Here is a 16,097-nt window from a genome sequence, read left to right as displayed (position 1 = left end):
CCCCATCAGTGATCTCAAGCAGAGCTTTTTAAGAGATGGAGTGTTCAGAGCCCCCCATCAACCAAGCTGTTAATAGTAATGTCTACCAGCAGGGTGCTGGAGAGGGCTCAATTTAGCATGGTCAGCACTCTGTATGCTCAAGCTCAGCCTCCTAATCTGCCTCCAGGACTCCTACCTGGACAGACCTCCTGGGAGGACTATGTGCTTTTCAGTTTAGCACTCTTCAAATGATGCCCAGGCTCTGGGAGCAAAGGCTGGACTACACGTGGTTGCTGGCCATTAGCTGGTAAGGCATGAGCTTAGAGCACAGATGCTCCCCAGTGCTGAGAGTCATGTGAAGATGCTTAAGTCACCTGAGCCCTGGCTCCCCAGTCCTAAAAGGAAGACAGTCAGGTGGGTCACCATGGAGTAGGGGAGAAAAGGTGACCAGAGTCCCAGTAGTGTGGGGCCCACGGGAGCATGCTGGGTGCTAAATCAACATGCAGGTAGCATGATTTCATGAGAAAGGTGGATGCAGTCAGGCACAGAGGACTTGGGTTGAGAAGTAGAGGCAGTTCCTGAGAGAGGCATCTCTGCTGGGTTACATGTGAATTGCTGAGGCAATTGGTGTGGGTACAGGGTAACTGAGTGAGAGATCACCTGCTAAATACACATTTCTCCCAACTACCTTTGCCTGTCTGCATTGTTCACCAGAAGGGCAATGGGGTTATGAAAATAGGACAGAGAGCCAGGCGTGGTGGCACACGCCTTTAATCCCAGCACTCAGGAGGCAGAGGTAGGAGGATTGCCATGAGTTCAAGGCCACCTTAAGACTACATAGTGAATTCCAGGTCAGCCTGGGCTACAGTGAGACCCTACCTCAAAAAAACCAATAAATAAATAAGTAAATAAATAAATAAATAAATAAATAAATAAATAAATAAAAGAAAGCAAAAAGAAAATAGGACAGAGAAGGGAGCTGAGCCCAACCACCTGGCATAGAGTGGTCAGGGGACATTTGATAAAGGGCTTTGTTGGGCTTTACTAGGTAGACAGTACAGCATCATCCTTGGTACTTAGGCAAAATGTGGCGGCATGATAATAAAACATGAATATGAGCTCTGGAATCATGGGTTCCTGGGTTCAAATCCTGACTCTGCCACAGTCTCTACACAAACATGGGCAAACCTGTTTTGGGCCACAAAGGGAGGAATTATAGTGCAAGGATTTCAACTTCAGCAGTGTGGACATCTGGGGCCAGGTCATTCTTTAGGGTAAGAGCTGTCATGTGCATTGTGGATGATTTTAAGTGTCAGAAGAAACCTCCTCCACCCAGTTACAGCAACCAAAATGTCTCCCAATTTTGCCTAGTATCTCCTGGGGCAACCTAAAGGGAGCACTCTATGGGAGCGTGGGTGAGGCTGTGTTGTCCCATGTGCTTGCACACCCATCACCTCCCACACCTGAGTTACTCGTGTCGTTAACTGCAACCAGCATTTGTCCTCAGTAGATAAGTGAAGGCTGAGGTGTGGAGAGGCCACAGAATAGAGGAAAATTCTGGAGCGCTCCTTAGCAGCTGGAGTTCAGAACTGAGAACTTCTGTGTGCACCCCTGGTAGGTGGCTTCAGCCTACCAGAGGAAGAGAAGGGCCTTGAGTTCTTCCAGGACTTCTTGTCTCTCAGTGAGGCAGACAGGTGGCTGTGCCTAGAGTTGGGGGTCTGGGAGGTGATAAGCTCTGCCCCCTTCTTGGATGGTTCAAGGTTTTCACTGTTTCCCTGACTGGAGCTCTCTCAGGAGGTAACTGGATAGTTCTGGAGTGGAAATTGTTCTCAGGTGATGGGGCTCTAAATTGCTGGTGGGGCTGTTCTTAACTTTCATCTGTTCTGTATTAGGATTTTGAATAGAGATCAGGCTGGGGCTGTGGCAGGGGGAGCATTGGATTAGATGGTCTCCAAAGCCCAGCTTAGTTATAACAAATGAAATAACAGATCTACAGCAGTTCTATTCCTCTGTATCCCCTATCTCGGTAAATTGGCTTTCTTTGTGTGTGTGTAAAGTGGGTTTCCTGGAATAAAGACACACCTGTGCCCAAAATGAGTTTGCTCAATGCCCTGCTGTTAAAAATCTTTTGCCAGCAATGCAGGCGATTGCTTTACCCTGGCAAGGCCGCCTGGCCCTGCAGCAAGGCATCCTAAGGACAGCCAATGAGAATGAAGTGTCAATAGAATTGTCTCCCCAAGCAGGTACAACAGATCTTAACAGCTGCTCTTAGAGGAGGGCCTGGGTCTCCACTCCACCCAAACTGACAAGGGCTAAGCCTGGAGCTTCAAGGTCTGGATAGAGTCTCCTAGCCACACTACCCCAGGCTTCCTCTAAATGTATCTGCTACCTGGCCTGGTGGTGTGTTAAAGTTCTCACAATTACCACTGTTGTTTGTCCAGGCTGCTTCCCTCGAGATGTGGAGAGAGTTGCAGAGGTTAGAGAGTAGCTCCTTTGGAGGTCTGATGGAACAGTGGAATTCATGAAAATAAATAAGCAACCAGGGCAACTGAAAATAAAATGCCCATGATAAAATCTTCCTTGGCCTCTTGCTAGTTCCTCACCTCTGTTTCTTGAGCTTATATATCTGGTGGCACTGTAGACAAAGCAGGGAAAGAGAATTGGGGTGTCTGGAAACCTGGAAGTCTCTTTTCATCGCTAAGCCTCAGTTTTTAAAATAAGAGTGAAGGGACGGTTGGGGAGATAGCTTAGTCAGCGAAGTGCTTATTACCTTGAAAGCATGAAGATCTGACTTTAATCCCCATAACTTAAATTTTAAAAGGAAAGCCAGGCATGGTGGCATATGCTTATAATCCTAACACTGGAGCAGTGGAGACAAATGGATCTCTGACACTCGCTGATCAGCCAGTTTAGCCTACTTGGCAAGTTCAAACCCTGTCTCAAAAAAAGAAAAAAAAAAAGGGAAGAAGATGGACAGAGCCTGAAGCAAAATGTTCAAGGGTGTTCTCTGGTCTGGATATGCACAGCCACATACACACACATGCACCCTTCCACACACCAGCACACACATACAAATGAGAATGGAGATGAGAGTGGATCATCCCCCAACATCTTTGGTTCCCAGGCTGGGTGGCCCAGGGGTGGGTAGGATAATCTACTGAAAGGAGAAATGGAAGAAGAAGGACCCTAAGCCGTCCACAAACCCAGCTCCCAGGCTCCAGTGCATGTCAGTGTGGTGGTTGAGCACTCTGGTCTCCTCACCCTCCATAGACACCACAAAGCCCCCAGCCCTCATAGGACTCTACATCCCAGGGGTTTTCCCCAGCACTCATTCTCACCAGACACAAGCCCAGTGAGGTAATGGCCATGTCTGCCCTGCTCTCTCCGGAGCCTGTCTACATGGAACAGTAGCACACAGCCCAGTGGAGTCAAAACTAGACACTCCAATTCAACTCAACAGGATATGGCTCCCTAACAAAGAAACACAGGGGCTTAAACAGTTAACACCTACCATCTCACGGTTCTGGAGGCAGTGCCCAAGGTTAACAGGGCTGGTTCCTTCTGAGCCTCTGAGGGAAAGTTTGTTAGAGGCTTCACTCTGTGTCTGGCAGATGGCTGTCAGACTAATGATCTCATGTTGATCTCATCTCCAAATGAAGTCCTACTTCAAGGCCTTGAAGGGTAGAATTTTTACACATGAAGTGCTTCGATGGGTGGCACATAGTCTGCTGGGCAACAGCAGTGGTCAGAGAGCAGCCTTGGGAGTAATGCTACATGTCCTCCAGAATGTGGTGCTGGCTCCAGGACACAGTGTCTCTGCTTGGGTTCTGCAAAGTGTCCATGTAGTGGCCACTAAAGCACTGCAATTTCTTCTTTGATGGGGTTAAAAGTGCCTCTCCTCTCGAGGGAATTTGAGCTCACCCAGTGCTCAGGGCCTCGGGCACCTTCTATCTGCAGTGGCCCACAAAAATTGAAGATCCGGGAGGCTGAAGATTCATGGTACCTTTTGTGCTTTGGAGTCCAAGCCTCACGGTCCAATCAGCTTTGGTGGATGAATAGATTCAGCACCTCATCAGATGCTCCAGGATCCTTCTTGGTGGCAGATGCTGCTCTGAGAATGCAGAGGACGTAGAGATGGGTGTGACATAGTTCTGGCTTTGAGGAGACCCAGCTTCATAAAGGAGTTGGTGACAACATCTTTACTGCCATAAAGGCACAGCCTTATACACTAGGCAAGCATGTCCATGTGGACTGATGATGAGTCCACTCCTCAAAGGTCTCCAGGACCTGTTTAGTTGTTGTGCCACCTTGCTTGGGCAGTGGTCACTTCGTCCAGAGTCATCATTCATCGGGTGGATCTGAAAAGCTAGGGGTGAAGACTCTGAGAGCCAGTCTCTCCAGGTAGGCTGGGCAGGAAATAGACTGAAGCTCCCATACTCACACCAAGCAGAATCCCCAGGATCACTGTCAGATCACAATCAGAAAGGCTCCTGATGTTGGGGCATGGCTTAGAATGGCAAGGAGCCACACTGGCAGCAGTACTTTCAGACAGGAGCTTCCTACTGTACCAAGCCTGGAAACCAGGGGGCATGAGGGCTTGCACAATTTCACCATGGGGAAAGTTCCAGGTGCTGGACACATCAACTAGGAGAGGAGAGGTGATAGCTGAGGTCCACCAGCAGATGGGATCTATGACCAGAGCACGCAGGCACCCAGACCAGGCTGCCTAGATGAATCCTCTCTTCCACAAGGTGACCTCAGAAAGCCACCTAACCTGTAACCACAACAGTTAGTTACCTGGTAACCCTGGCCCAGTGCCCTGCTGGGGAAAAGAACTAGTATCTTGGCTTGAAGGAGCCAATGGACCATGCTTTATCACGTTCACGGTCTTCATCAGGCGAGTGCTGCTTTCCTGAAGCTACCTCTGATTCTGCCTCGTGTCCCTTTGTTGTAGAGACCATATGAAATCCACTCAGCTACTCCCATTGACGAAATCCTCAACATGTTCAAGGTGGAGCGCGTCCACTACTCCTCCACATGGTGTAAGGGGATGGTGGCCTTGCTGAAGAAGGTAAGAGGGAGAGAGAGAGAGAGACAGCTGGATGGTTGGGTCTGCGGGAGCCCGCACAGGTGCAAACAAAGGAGGGCATGAGAGTGAGCGCATGACCATGACGGTCATGGGAACCGTCCAACCAGCTGGCTCCAGTGCCAAGTACTAAAAGCCATCACAGGGTCACAGACAGGTCACAAAGGCACAGAACAGTGGAGTCTGAGACAGCCAGCCCCGGTCTCTTCTCAGTCCACGAGATCCTAATAAATAGAAGTGTTGCAGTGCCTGTGGCTCCTAAACTGCTGAGCTTTAAGACTCAGGCACCTCCTGACTTATGGCACAAACTGCTGCTGGCTCCCAAAGCATGGCTCTTGCCCCAGGAGCATTCATTTCACCTGTCACCTGGGAACCTGCCAGAAATGCATATTTTCTAGAGTGAGTGAGAGGTGGACACAGCTGTTGATCTAGATGAACTCCCTGTGACTAATGGCCACCTCAGTTTGGCACAGGCAGTCCATCTGAGAGCCCCTCTTGTGAAGTTCCCTTCCAATCCACCAAGACACAGAGGTTGGCACAGACATCAGCACAGAACTATGATAGCTGAAGAGTTGGTGGAGAGCAGGTCCCCTCCTTTCCCCCACAAGCCCTGTGAGCAGAGCAGCACTGCCCTCCAGATGTCCAGTCAATGCCACAGAGCTGCTGCAGGTAGGGGTGGGATTAGACTCCAGGCTTCCTAACACTGGGTCTCAGCACAACTCTAAGGACTGGATGAATTGCTAACTAAATGCTCTTAAAGGAGATCTAGCACTGAGTTCCAGAAACTGTTTCTGAACTCTTGCCTCATTACCAGAAACACCTAAACCCTCTCCTACAGCCAGTTCTCTCACCCATAGTTGTGGGGCAGCTCCTGAACAGAGGTCACAGTGATTGGCCAAACCAACTCCTGCCTGGTGTCCTTTATGTGCTATGACCTCAGCCTATTCTGTGGGCATAGCTGGGGCATTTCTACAAGGACATGTGACATCCAGGAATGAACTGGCAGCGGAAGAGGAGCGCCCACCTGCAGACAGCTGTGTTTACGTGCATCTCTCTAGCTCATGCCAGGCCCTTACCAAGCCTGTTTTGGTCTGAGTACACACTCCATTGGGACATAGAGGTCACCTCATAGTTAATGGCAGGGAGGGAATCCTATCACTCTTGTATCTTCCAGAAGGAAGTCAGAAGTCCTTCAATGAGATGACCAGTCCTTTCTTTCTAGCCAGAAGCTTTTGTGCGCACCAGGGACAGGTGGCCTGTCACAGGATTTAGACCCAGACTAGGACATAGAGGCTGAAATTCTCGTCCCTGCCAACAGTCTTGCAGAAAGGCTGGCCTCAAAGCCCTCTCTAGCTGTAGAGACGAGTGCAGATGACACTGCAGGTGCCCACTCTGATGAGGCAGGCCCGTGAACAGTGTGCGGGCAAGGACCCCTGAGTGCTGGGTGAGTGGCATGCGTGCAAGACGCCCCGTTGGGCGAGCAGCACAAGTGCAAGGACCCCGCGACTGTGGGGCAAGACTCCGCCTCTGCCGTGTGCTCGCTGGGTGGGGCGTGTCATCAAAGCGGTGTGTTTGTCCTCTGACTGCAGCTCCTAACCAAGGACCCCGAGAGCCGTCTGTCTAGCCTCAGTGACGTTCAGAGTGCACCTTACTTGGCTGACATGAACTGGGACGCAGTGTTCGAGAAGGCACTAATGCCCGGCTTTGTGCCTAACGTGAGTCGTGCTGCCCCTCAGCAGGTCCCTTCCTGCTCTGATGCTAAGTGTGGCCCATGTCACTGGCCGGTGAGCCCTCTGCTGGTGATGGTCACAGGAGTAGCCATGGTCTCACCGTGCACGGAGCTGCAGGGTGGACTTGGACCATTTCCAAGGTCTACTTCTTGCAGTGGACCCACGCTGTGCCCAGCCTCTCAGCCTCTGCTGCCCCTCTGGATATGAATGGCTGCATCAATAGAGGTGTGCTGGGTCACAAGGACACTGCTGTCTCTGTGAGAGCTAGTGTGGTGTGGCCCTTCTCAGAAAGTCCAGGTAATGTGCCTGGAGGCACTGGAAAACCTTCACATATGTTTATTAAATAGGTACGGATGTACACATAATATGAGCCAAAAAGTGTTCTCTGTGTTGAGCATTATTGTTTTCCTTAAATTTAGCTCTTGGAAACATCACTTCAGCTCTGAGAAATAGATCCTGTTAGGATCCCCTGAGGTTAAGTGACGTTCCCAAGATGACCTTGTGAAAAATCAACAGAGCTTAAATTCAGGCAGGACCCAGGGCCTGCATATGAATGAATGAATGAATGAATGAATGAACAAGAAATGAGTGTCCAGCCAGGAGAGACTGGAGCCTGAACCTGAGCTGCTCCTTTGGAGACACTGTGCTAAGGGCAGATGTGTAGAACAGGGAAGAGGGTTCTCAGTCAAGTCCTACAAGTCAGTGATGAAGGAAGGAGCAAGGGACCTGGCACCTACGGGAGCCAGAGAGGAATCACGGTAGGTCGCAAGACTAACAAAACTCAACTTGCGTCAGGGCTGTACTGAGTGGCAGTACCTAGTCACAAGTTTTTCTGGAATTTTCTCCTCACAGCTTCATAGACTTGTATCCCCCTACCCTCACTTCTTAGGTATGGAAGCGAAGGCTCAGTGACTTGCAGGTAGGTAGAAATGCTAGGACTTGGTCCAGTTCCATCTAAAAAGTCGTGCCCTCCAGTTGTGACAATACCAGCAGGTACCAAGCCATTGCAGTAGCCTTGCCAAGTTGGCACAGATAGCAAAACCCTAGCTTGTGACTGGGGTTCAAAGCCAGCATTCCTACAGGAAGAACAGGGGTCATGAAGTAGTGGAGATAATGATCGGGCAGGCACTGTTCTGGAAGCTTAGCCAGCCTGCCTAAGTAGCCTGCAACATCTGACCCTCTGCCTTTCACACAGGTGGGGAGATGGAGGCAGAGCCCACCTGTCATGCAGAGTCACCCGGCCGAGGGTGAGAAGGCAAGGCGGGCTGCTTCCGAGGCTGCCCCCAGCCTGAAGCCACTTGGCCAAGCCACAGCAGGGCCCGTCCTGACAGGATCAGGAATAAAGTACTTTGTAGATACTGTGTGATCATTTCCTGGGAGGCAGGCTTTACCCTCTACCCTGCAGGTGATAGTCTGAGGTCTCAGGTATTAAGAACCCTGCCCAGAAAGCCAGGCATGGTGGTGCATGCCTTTAATCCCAGCACTTGGGAGGCAGAGGTAGGAGGATCACCGAGAGTTAGAGGCCACCTTGAGACTCCATAGTGAATTCCAGGTCAGTCTGAGCCAGAGTGAGACCCTACCTCGAAAAACAAAAACAAAAAAAGAAAAAGAACCATGCCTCAGGGCTGGATAATGGAAGCACTGACATTTCCCTGTGCACCGCCAGGGCTGGTGATGTCAAAGCTCTGGGGCTGCACTAATAAAGAAGTGTCTGCAGGATGCCAGACATCAAGGGGGATCTGGGAACACAGAACAGCTTCCAGGGACCTAGAAGTCAGGGCTCATGAAGCCCCAGGTCTGAAGGGATCCAAGTCTGAGGACTCACTGGGTCCAGCTGCAAAAATGGCAAGCAAACCAGGGAGCTGGGCAGATGTTGACCAGAAATGGTATTTTTAAATGAAATCATGAAAGAATAACATCTAGAAAAATTGACAATGCATGAGACTGTATGTATGGTAAACTTTTTTAAAGTCAGGGGCTGGAGCAATGGCTCAGTGAGTGAAGCACTCGCTACATGAGCACGGGGACCGGAGACTAGAGCGCCGGCGCCCGCGGGACGCAGGGGGGCTCGCTGGCCCACCTGAAGCCCTGGCTCTCGGGAGACAAAGCCGGGAGCTCCTTGGGGCAGGCTCTCTAGCTAGACTAGCTGGATCCGCAAGCTCTGGGTTCGAGTGAGGGATCTTGTCCCAATGCATGGCCCACCCTCCAGGATGGTGAGAGGTGCAGGGGCCATGAAGTATGGTAGAAAGTGACCAAGGCAGACGCTTGAGGTCAACCTCTGTAAATACGGATGCAAATGTGCAAAGGTGCTTGCCCACACACATGAACACATGTACACACACCGTACACATACACATGCAGAAACAGGTTAGATTATGTTTAGGAAACATATGTAGGAATGAGACTTACGGAAATTAGGTGGGAAGGGGAGGCCCAGGGTGGCATCATGGCTGTATATGAGTGACTTTACATAGTGAGAATGTGTTGCTATCATTAGCAGGGAGACAAAACCTAAACCAAAGCTTATGACTCCCAGTGATGGTTAGCCTTTACTGTTCAATGAAAAAAGTCAAGTGACCTGTGCATTTCTAACAAACTATGCTTTCCTTTCCACTTCTCTGTAGAAAGGGAGATTGAACTGTGACCCCACATTTGAACTTGAAGAAATGATTTTAGAATCCAAACCACTTCACAAAAAGAAGAAGAGGTTGGCCAAACACAGGTCCAAAGACAGCACAAAGGACAGCTGTCTGCTGGTGAGTGCCTCTTGGAAGCTGTCTGTAGCAAGGTCTCAAAGGGCCATTTCACTCCACTCTTCCAGTTAGCCACCTGTCTCAGGAGAGTAGTGCCTGGACCCCCTGAGATCCTTTGTCAAAATGGTGCACTATTACACAGGACCTAAGCACATCTTCTTGTGCATGGTAAAGTACCTCAAGAGTACTTGCAATACTTACTGCAATGCAGACACCAGGCACAGTCACGCTGCATTGTTCATGGCGTGGTGACAAGAATGCGTGTCTCCACAAGCTCGGCATGCAGGGCTAACTCAAAATGCACAAATCAGATGGCCTGAGGTCGGGGGGTTGCTGGGACAAGGCTCTCTGAAATAGGAGGATGCACAGGCCATCATGCATGCATGGAAAGTCTAAGTTTTGTCTTATAAAGCTTTCTGAAATTTTCCCCTGAATATTTTTGATCCACAGTTGGTTGAATCTGTGGACACAGATATCTGACTGTACCTTCATTCGTAGCAAATGAAATACCACCACAAATGGTCTTTCATGGTACAAGTCTAAGTCAGGATGACCAGAGAGGGGACATTTACAATCCTACTGTCAATGCCAAAACATCCAGAGCTCCAGGCAACAGTGAAGGGGTGATGCTGAGCAAACCCTGCCCTGTTCCACCCTGTGGGAAGGGTGCAGGCCCCAGGATTGTACCAAATTTCATGGGCCCTGAGCTCGTTTGTTTTTATGAGCCTCTGTATTAGTCATAGGCTAATAGTGCCACTGACCAAGTAGTTAAAAACAACCAGAATTTATCCTCTCACAATCAGAGAGGCCATAAGTTTCTGCAGAGCCATCCAGCTCCAAGGATATAAGGGCACCTCAGCTCTGCTGGCTTCCTTGCCATTCCTTGGCTGCCAGCTACAATCACTCCATCTCTCCCTTCATCTCCATCGGCCTCTTTTTCTGTCTGTCAGTCTTCTTGTGTTCTTCCATTCTGGCCAGACCTTAGCTCGATTGTACCTGCAAAGATTCTACTTCAGATAAAGTCACATTGTTGGATACCAAGGCTGAGAAACTTGGTAAAAACTCTCAGGTACACATTTCAACCCACACCAGCCCATTCCCCTATAAATAGATTAAATATTAATGACTACATGGGCATAAATATGAACATATAATTCTGAGTGTTAAAAGTTAATCTTATTCCTTTAATTTTAAAAGAAATTGAATCACCTTACCAGCCCCTAAAAGTCTCAAGGCCTCTGGCCCTGGGCCAGATGTGCCTGTTGCATCCCTGAGGCATGCAGCAGGGATATTGCTTCCTGTGCTGTGTGCCATCCCCATGCAGCCTCTAAGAGGCATGTCAGTGGGTATCTGTGGTCCTGGAATGCTCCTGCTCCTGGAAGGACAGGCCATGCATGAGTGTGTTAGCCATCATCTCCTGCCCTTTAGCAGAATGGATAGGCCTCCAAACGTGTAGGAACCCAAGCTTGGGATCATCTAGCACCTTCCATCCTAGCATGATCTTTACTACTTAAAAATCATGAAACAGGACTGGGGAGACACGTCAGTGGGTAAAGTGCTTGCCTCACAAGCATAAAGACCCGAATTTGATTCCCAGAACCAACGTAAAAATGCTAGTCATGAGCCTGTAATCCCGGTGCTAGCGAAGCAGAGACAGACAGGTCCCTGGCGCTCAGTGGTCAGCCGGTCTGGCTGAAGTGATGAATGCCAGACCAGTGAGAGATGCTGTCTCAGATGAAGTGGACCCTGTTCCTGAAGATGACACTCACGGTTGTCCTCTGGCCTCCCCTATCAGGTATATTCACATGTACCTGCAGGCATTCCTCTCTCTCCCTCTCTCCCTCTCTCTCTCAACACATTTGTCTGCCAGGCTTCCAGTGGATGCAATTGCTGGGCACTGAGCTCATCCACCCAACCCCCTGTGATTCCCGTCCAGATAGACCAACTGTCCCCACTGCTCCACTGCCATGTCCTCCTTCCCAGTGCCCATCATTTAGTCCTGCCTGTGCTCTTGCTCTTTGACAGAATGGACACCTGCAGCAGTGTATGGAGACAGTGCGGAAGGAGTTCATCATATTCAACCGAGAGAAGTAAGTTTCCTCACTGCATCCCTGAACCTCACAGGACCGAGGTCCCTATGGGAGAATTATGGCCTCCTCTGGGCAGAGTCTTCCCACAGGACTAAGGCCCCTAGAAGAAGAAATGACTGATGACAACCCTGGGCCTGGAAGGGAGGAGATGATGGCGTTACACACAGGTCCTAGAGAGGATGCTCAGGGTGCAGAATTAGAAGGAGCTGGGTTCTAATCCTACCTCTGCCGTGTGGTCTGAGGAGAGCACTGATTCCTTCTCTCTGGCATGGGGGTGTTCTATCAGTTGGGCATAAATGGGGTGGAGTAGGGAATCAGGAGCCATCAGAGGACCCTGAGGCAAAGTCCTTAGCTTCTCTGAGCTTCCTTAGCTGGCCTGACAAAGTGGGAATTGCATCTTGCACCGCAAGGGTTGTCAGATTAAATAAGGTTATGGCAGGCTGGAATATTTAGGGAGAAGCAGTTGTTATTATTGCTACTTGGGTTGGGGGCTAAGGCATTTCTGGAATCTCTGCCTCCAAGGAAGAGTAGGAAATGTATTAAGCAAGTCTGGGAGGAGCTACCTTGTCCTTCCCTGTCTGGGAGAGTCTGCCCTGTCCACTCACAGATGCTGGGCTACGGACAAGGACAACTCCAGCTTGGGCCCAGCTGAGGTTCCTCTTAGGAGTTCAAATTTCCCTGGCAGCTGGTTTGTCAGAGCAGGCCGGAAGTAAGATCAGCCCTTGAATCAGTCCTTGGCTGCCAGATCTGCTCAGAAGCACCCCCTGCCTGCAGAGGGTCTCATGGAAGTCAGTTCTAGGTTCACCCCAAGTTAGTCACCAGAATTTGTCATCTAAGGCTCAGTAGATGTCAGCAGCATGAGGAATTTGGGGCATGGGAAGGGTGTCCATGCCCTCCCTCATCAAGCAGTGGGTCTTGTCGGAGACACCTAGTGTGCCATGCTGTGCTGAGTCCTGAGCAGTACCCAGGGAAGGGTCTGAAGACAGGACTCAGAGAACGGAGGCCAAGGGTCCTTCACATGGGCAAGAAACTTGAGTTGTCAGAAAATGAAAGAGGGGACATTGGTAGTAGGTAGGGACAGAGGCAGGACAGTACAGAGCCTCTGTTCCAATGGGATGCTAAAGTGGCCTCCTGGGGGAGCCGAAGCTCTGAGGGCTGGTGGGTGTCTAGGCAAACTGGGACTCACATTTAGGCCTTACCCCCAAGTCCCTGCTCCATCTTCAGAATCGAAGTACCTTTGTGACCACAGCCCATCAGACTTGAAGGCACAAAGGCTGTGAATTGTTCTGAGTCCAGCACTATTCCCCTGCAGAACAGCCTGGTCTGAGGCCAACTGCCCTTCCCCAATCTGAGAAGCCCAGCCCCAGGTGATTCTGCTCAAACCCCTCCTTGACAAGGGTTCCAATAGACTCTCCCCAGGTCAAGTGTCTACTTAGGAGGGCTAAGCACTGCTGGTCAGCAAACAAGAGCCTGTTGAAGGCTGAGCCAAGGAACCAAGCAGACAACACTGGCAGTTTGTGTGTGCCAGACTCAGCTCAACTTGAATTCTTCAGAATCCTTTGGGGAAAAAATTAGAATGCGTTATCCCTCCTTGTGTCATTTAAGGGATGTGTCTGACTGCATTTAGTATAAACTTTGCTACACAGTAGCTTCAGCCTATTAAGCATTGCCTTTCTCTCATGCAAATGTAATCTGGTTGAGGAAACATAGTAGAATCACCCAGCCTCACTGAGGACCCCTTTGAGACTTGTGCTCATGGATCTGAAGTGAGGCTGCATGGTTTGCAGAAGTTGGCACAATAAAGAAGGAGAACAAAAGTCATTATCCACACTATGGGGTGGAGAGGACACCATTAACCAAGGCATGAGGCACAAAAAGCACGGCTGTATTAGTCAGAGTTCCGTGGCAGAACTGAACCAATAGAATGAACATATATTATAAAGGGGATTATTAGATTGGCTTAAACTATATGGACCAGGTAGTCCAACAATGGCTGTCTGAGAGGATGAGGAGAGTGAAAATCCAGAAGGTGCTCAGTGCACAAGGACAGAAGTACCAATTTGGCAATGAAGATATGGAGGATTCCCAGGGAGCACTACTGGTCTTCAGTATGCATTGGAAGGCTGAAGAAGCTGGTTCAATTGTCAGTGAAAGATGGCTACAACAGGACAAAAACAGCTGGTCACACTGTGTCCATGGTCAGAAGCAGAAAGATGAATGCTGGTCACACTGTGTCCACAGGCAGAAGTGGAGAGATGAATGCTGGTCACACTGTGTCCATGGTCAGAAGCAGAAAGATGAATGGTGGTCACACTGTGCCCACAGTCAGAAGCAGAAAGATGAATGCTGGTCACACTGTGCCCACAGTCAGAAGCGGAGAGATGAATGCTGGTCACATTGTGTCCACAGGCAAAAGCAGAGAGGTGAATGCTGGTCACACTATGTCCACAGTCAGAAATGGAGAGGTGAATGCTGGTCACGCTGTGTCCACAGGCAAAAGCAGAGAGGTGAATGCTGGTCACACCATGCCCACAGGCAGAAGCAGAGAAGTGAATGCTGGTCACATCGTGTCCAGTAAGAAGCAGAGGGGTGAATGCTGGCCACACCATGCACACAGTCAGAAGTGGAGAAGTGAATGCCAATGCTGGTGGTCACTTTACATTTCCTGTTCATGCAGTTTGAGATCACCATCCATGGCAAGATGCTGCCTGTATTTAGCATGGATCTTCCCCTGTAAATTAACTTAATCTAAAAAATCCTTCACAGACATGCCGAGAAATGTTTCCATGGTGATTCTAAATCACATCTAGTTGACAATCCAGATTAACCAATCACTGGGTGTCATAACTGCTATTCTTGCTCCTCCATCCCTGCCCCTTTGCTCAGTTAACTGCTACTTGGTGGCCCAGGAGGCTGAGATATCTTCTGTCCAGGCAGGGGAGTTGTGGGACAACTTGGCCTTGTTACCACAAGGTGAAGTTTCCTGTTGGCCCCTCCATCATAGACTCCTTCCTGCTCCACTGCATGGGAAACAAGTTGTTTCCCCTATCTAAAACATCCAGACTGCTGATTCCCAGCTGTAAAAATGCCTCCAGGAAGTTACTTCTTGGTGCAGGAGGATTGCTGTGAGTTTGAGGCCAGCCTGAGGCTACAAGTGAATTCCAAGTCAGCCTGAGCTACAGCAAGACCCTACCTCAAAAGAAAGTGGGACCACTTGCTATAATCCCACTTTTGAGGTCCGTGCTGTGCTATAGCATTGAGTAGCTGGAAAATTCAATTAATAATTATCTTCTTAATGTCTGTACCATGAATAGAAGAACTGATGGGCACCGAGTTCTGAGCCAGGCTGTGGACCATCCCCAGCACCTCCCACAGCATCATCTGTTTCATTCTCTGCACACCTGGTCATGGGCCTGCAACAGAGCCCTTGGTCCATATGTAGTACATGAGGCCCTGTCCTAGGAGCACCTCAGAATCTAAAGACCTGGCTCTATTAGTTACATTGTGCCACTCCCCAAGATTTGTTGAACTCCTAAAGCCAGGAACCAATGAACTTGACCTTATGTGGGAATAGGACCATTGCAGGCGTGTTGAGTTCAGTGGAATAGAGGGGTCCTGATCCGGCATGATCAGTGCATGGGCCCATGAGGAGGCCTTGAAGAGGAGGATTGAGAACTGCAGGGCTGTGTGTACATGCACGCCCCTGCAGCAGCCACAGAAGCTGCAGAGAGACCAGTGATGGCTTCTCTTCCAGGCTCAGAAGGAACCAGCCTGCCCATACCTCATCCCTGCTTCTGAACCAAGAAATAAACAGCTATTTTTTTAAAAAAAATAATTTATTTATTTATTTATGAGAGAGAAGCAGATAGAGAGAGAGAGGCACACAAGGGCCTCAAGCCACGACAAACAAACTCCAGATGCATGTGCCACCATGTATATCTGGCTCACATGGGTACTAGAGAATCGAACCTGGGTCCTTAGGCTTCCCAAGCAGTGCCTTAACTGCTAATCCATCACACCAGCCCAGCATCTATTGTTTTAAGCCATCCCACTGGAATATGTTGTTATGTCCCTTCACCCCCACCTTCTGAACCGGCAGCTGGTATCCATACATAAACATCCTCTTGAAGTCATTCTGACAGTCAGTAGTATGAGGACTTCTGTGGGAGACCAGTACACCTACACCACCCTTCTGGTGGGTTCTGGGTAAGTCAGCAGACTTCCTGTGACTCTCTGTCTGGAACTGCATGCCCACCAGCTCTGGCCTTGAACCTAGGATCCGCTCTTTCCCTAGCCGAGCGGTGGGGGCTCCCTGGGCTTCACTTCTACACAGCTCACTGTCAGTGGCATGGGACAAAGTAATGACCCTGCTAAAAGAGACTATTGAGCACAATGTCCCCACACCTCCCACTGTGGTGAATGAGTTGTCATCAGCTGAAGGCAGTGAGTGAGGGGCAAG

General features: G+C 49.7%; 1 protein-coding gene across 5 annotated transcripts in view; it reads left to right on the top strand.

The window, feature by feature from the left end:
- Positions 1-16,097, top strand: part of Stk32b (serine/threonine kinase 32B) — a 397,429-nt gene that overhangs the window by 369,530 nt on the left and 11,802 nt on the right. For all 5 annotated transcript variants that reach the window (XM_004669833.2, XM_045134438.1, XM_045134439.1 and 2 more), the window contains 4 exons: positions 4,934-5,050; positions 6,655-6,780; positions 9,420-9,551; positions 11,574-11,638. In XM_004669833.2, coding sequence (XP_004669890.1) covers positions 4,934-5,050; positions 6,655-6,780; positions 9,420-9,551; positions 11,574-11,638 — 440 coding nt within the window. The remainder of the gene's footprint in view (positions 1-4,933; positions 5,051-6,654; positions 6,781-9,419; positions 9,552-11,573; positions 11,639-16,097) is intronic.

The sequence above is a fragment of the Jaculus jaculus genome, chromosome 14, assembly GCF_020740685.1.
Source record: "Jaculus jaculus isolate mJacJac1 chromosome 14, mJacJac1.mat.Y.cur, whole genome shotgun sequence".
Taxonomy (NCBI): Eukaryota; Metazoa; Chordata; class Mammalia; order Rodentia; family Dipodidae; genus Jaculus; species Jaculus jaculus.
Note: the sequence above shows the minus strand (reverse complement) of the source record. Positions and strands in the feature narration are given on the sequence as shown.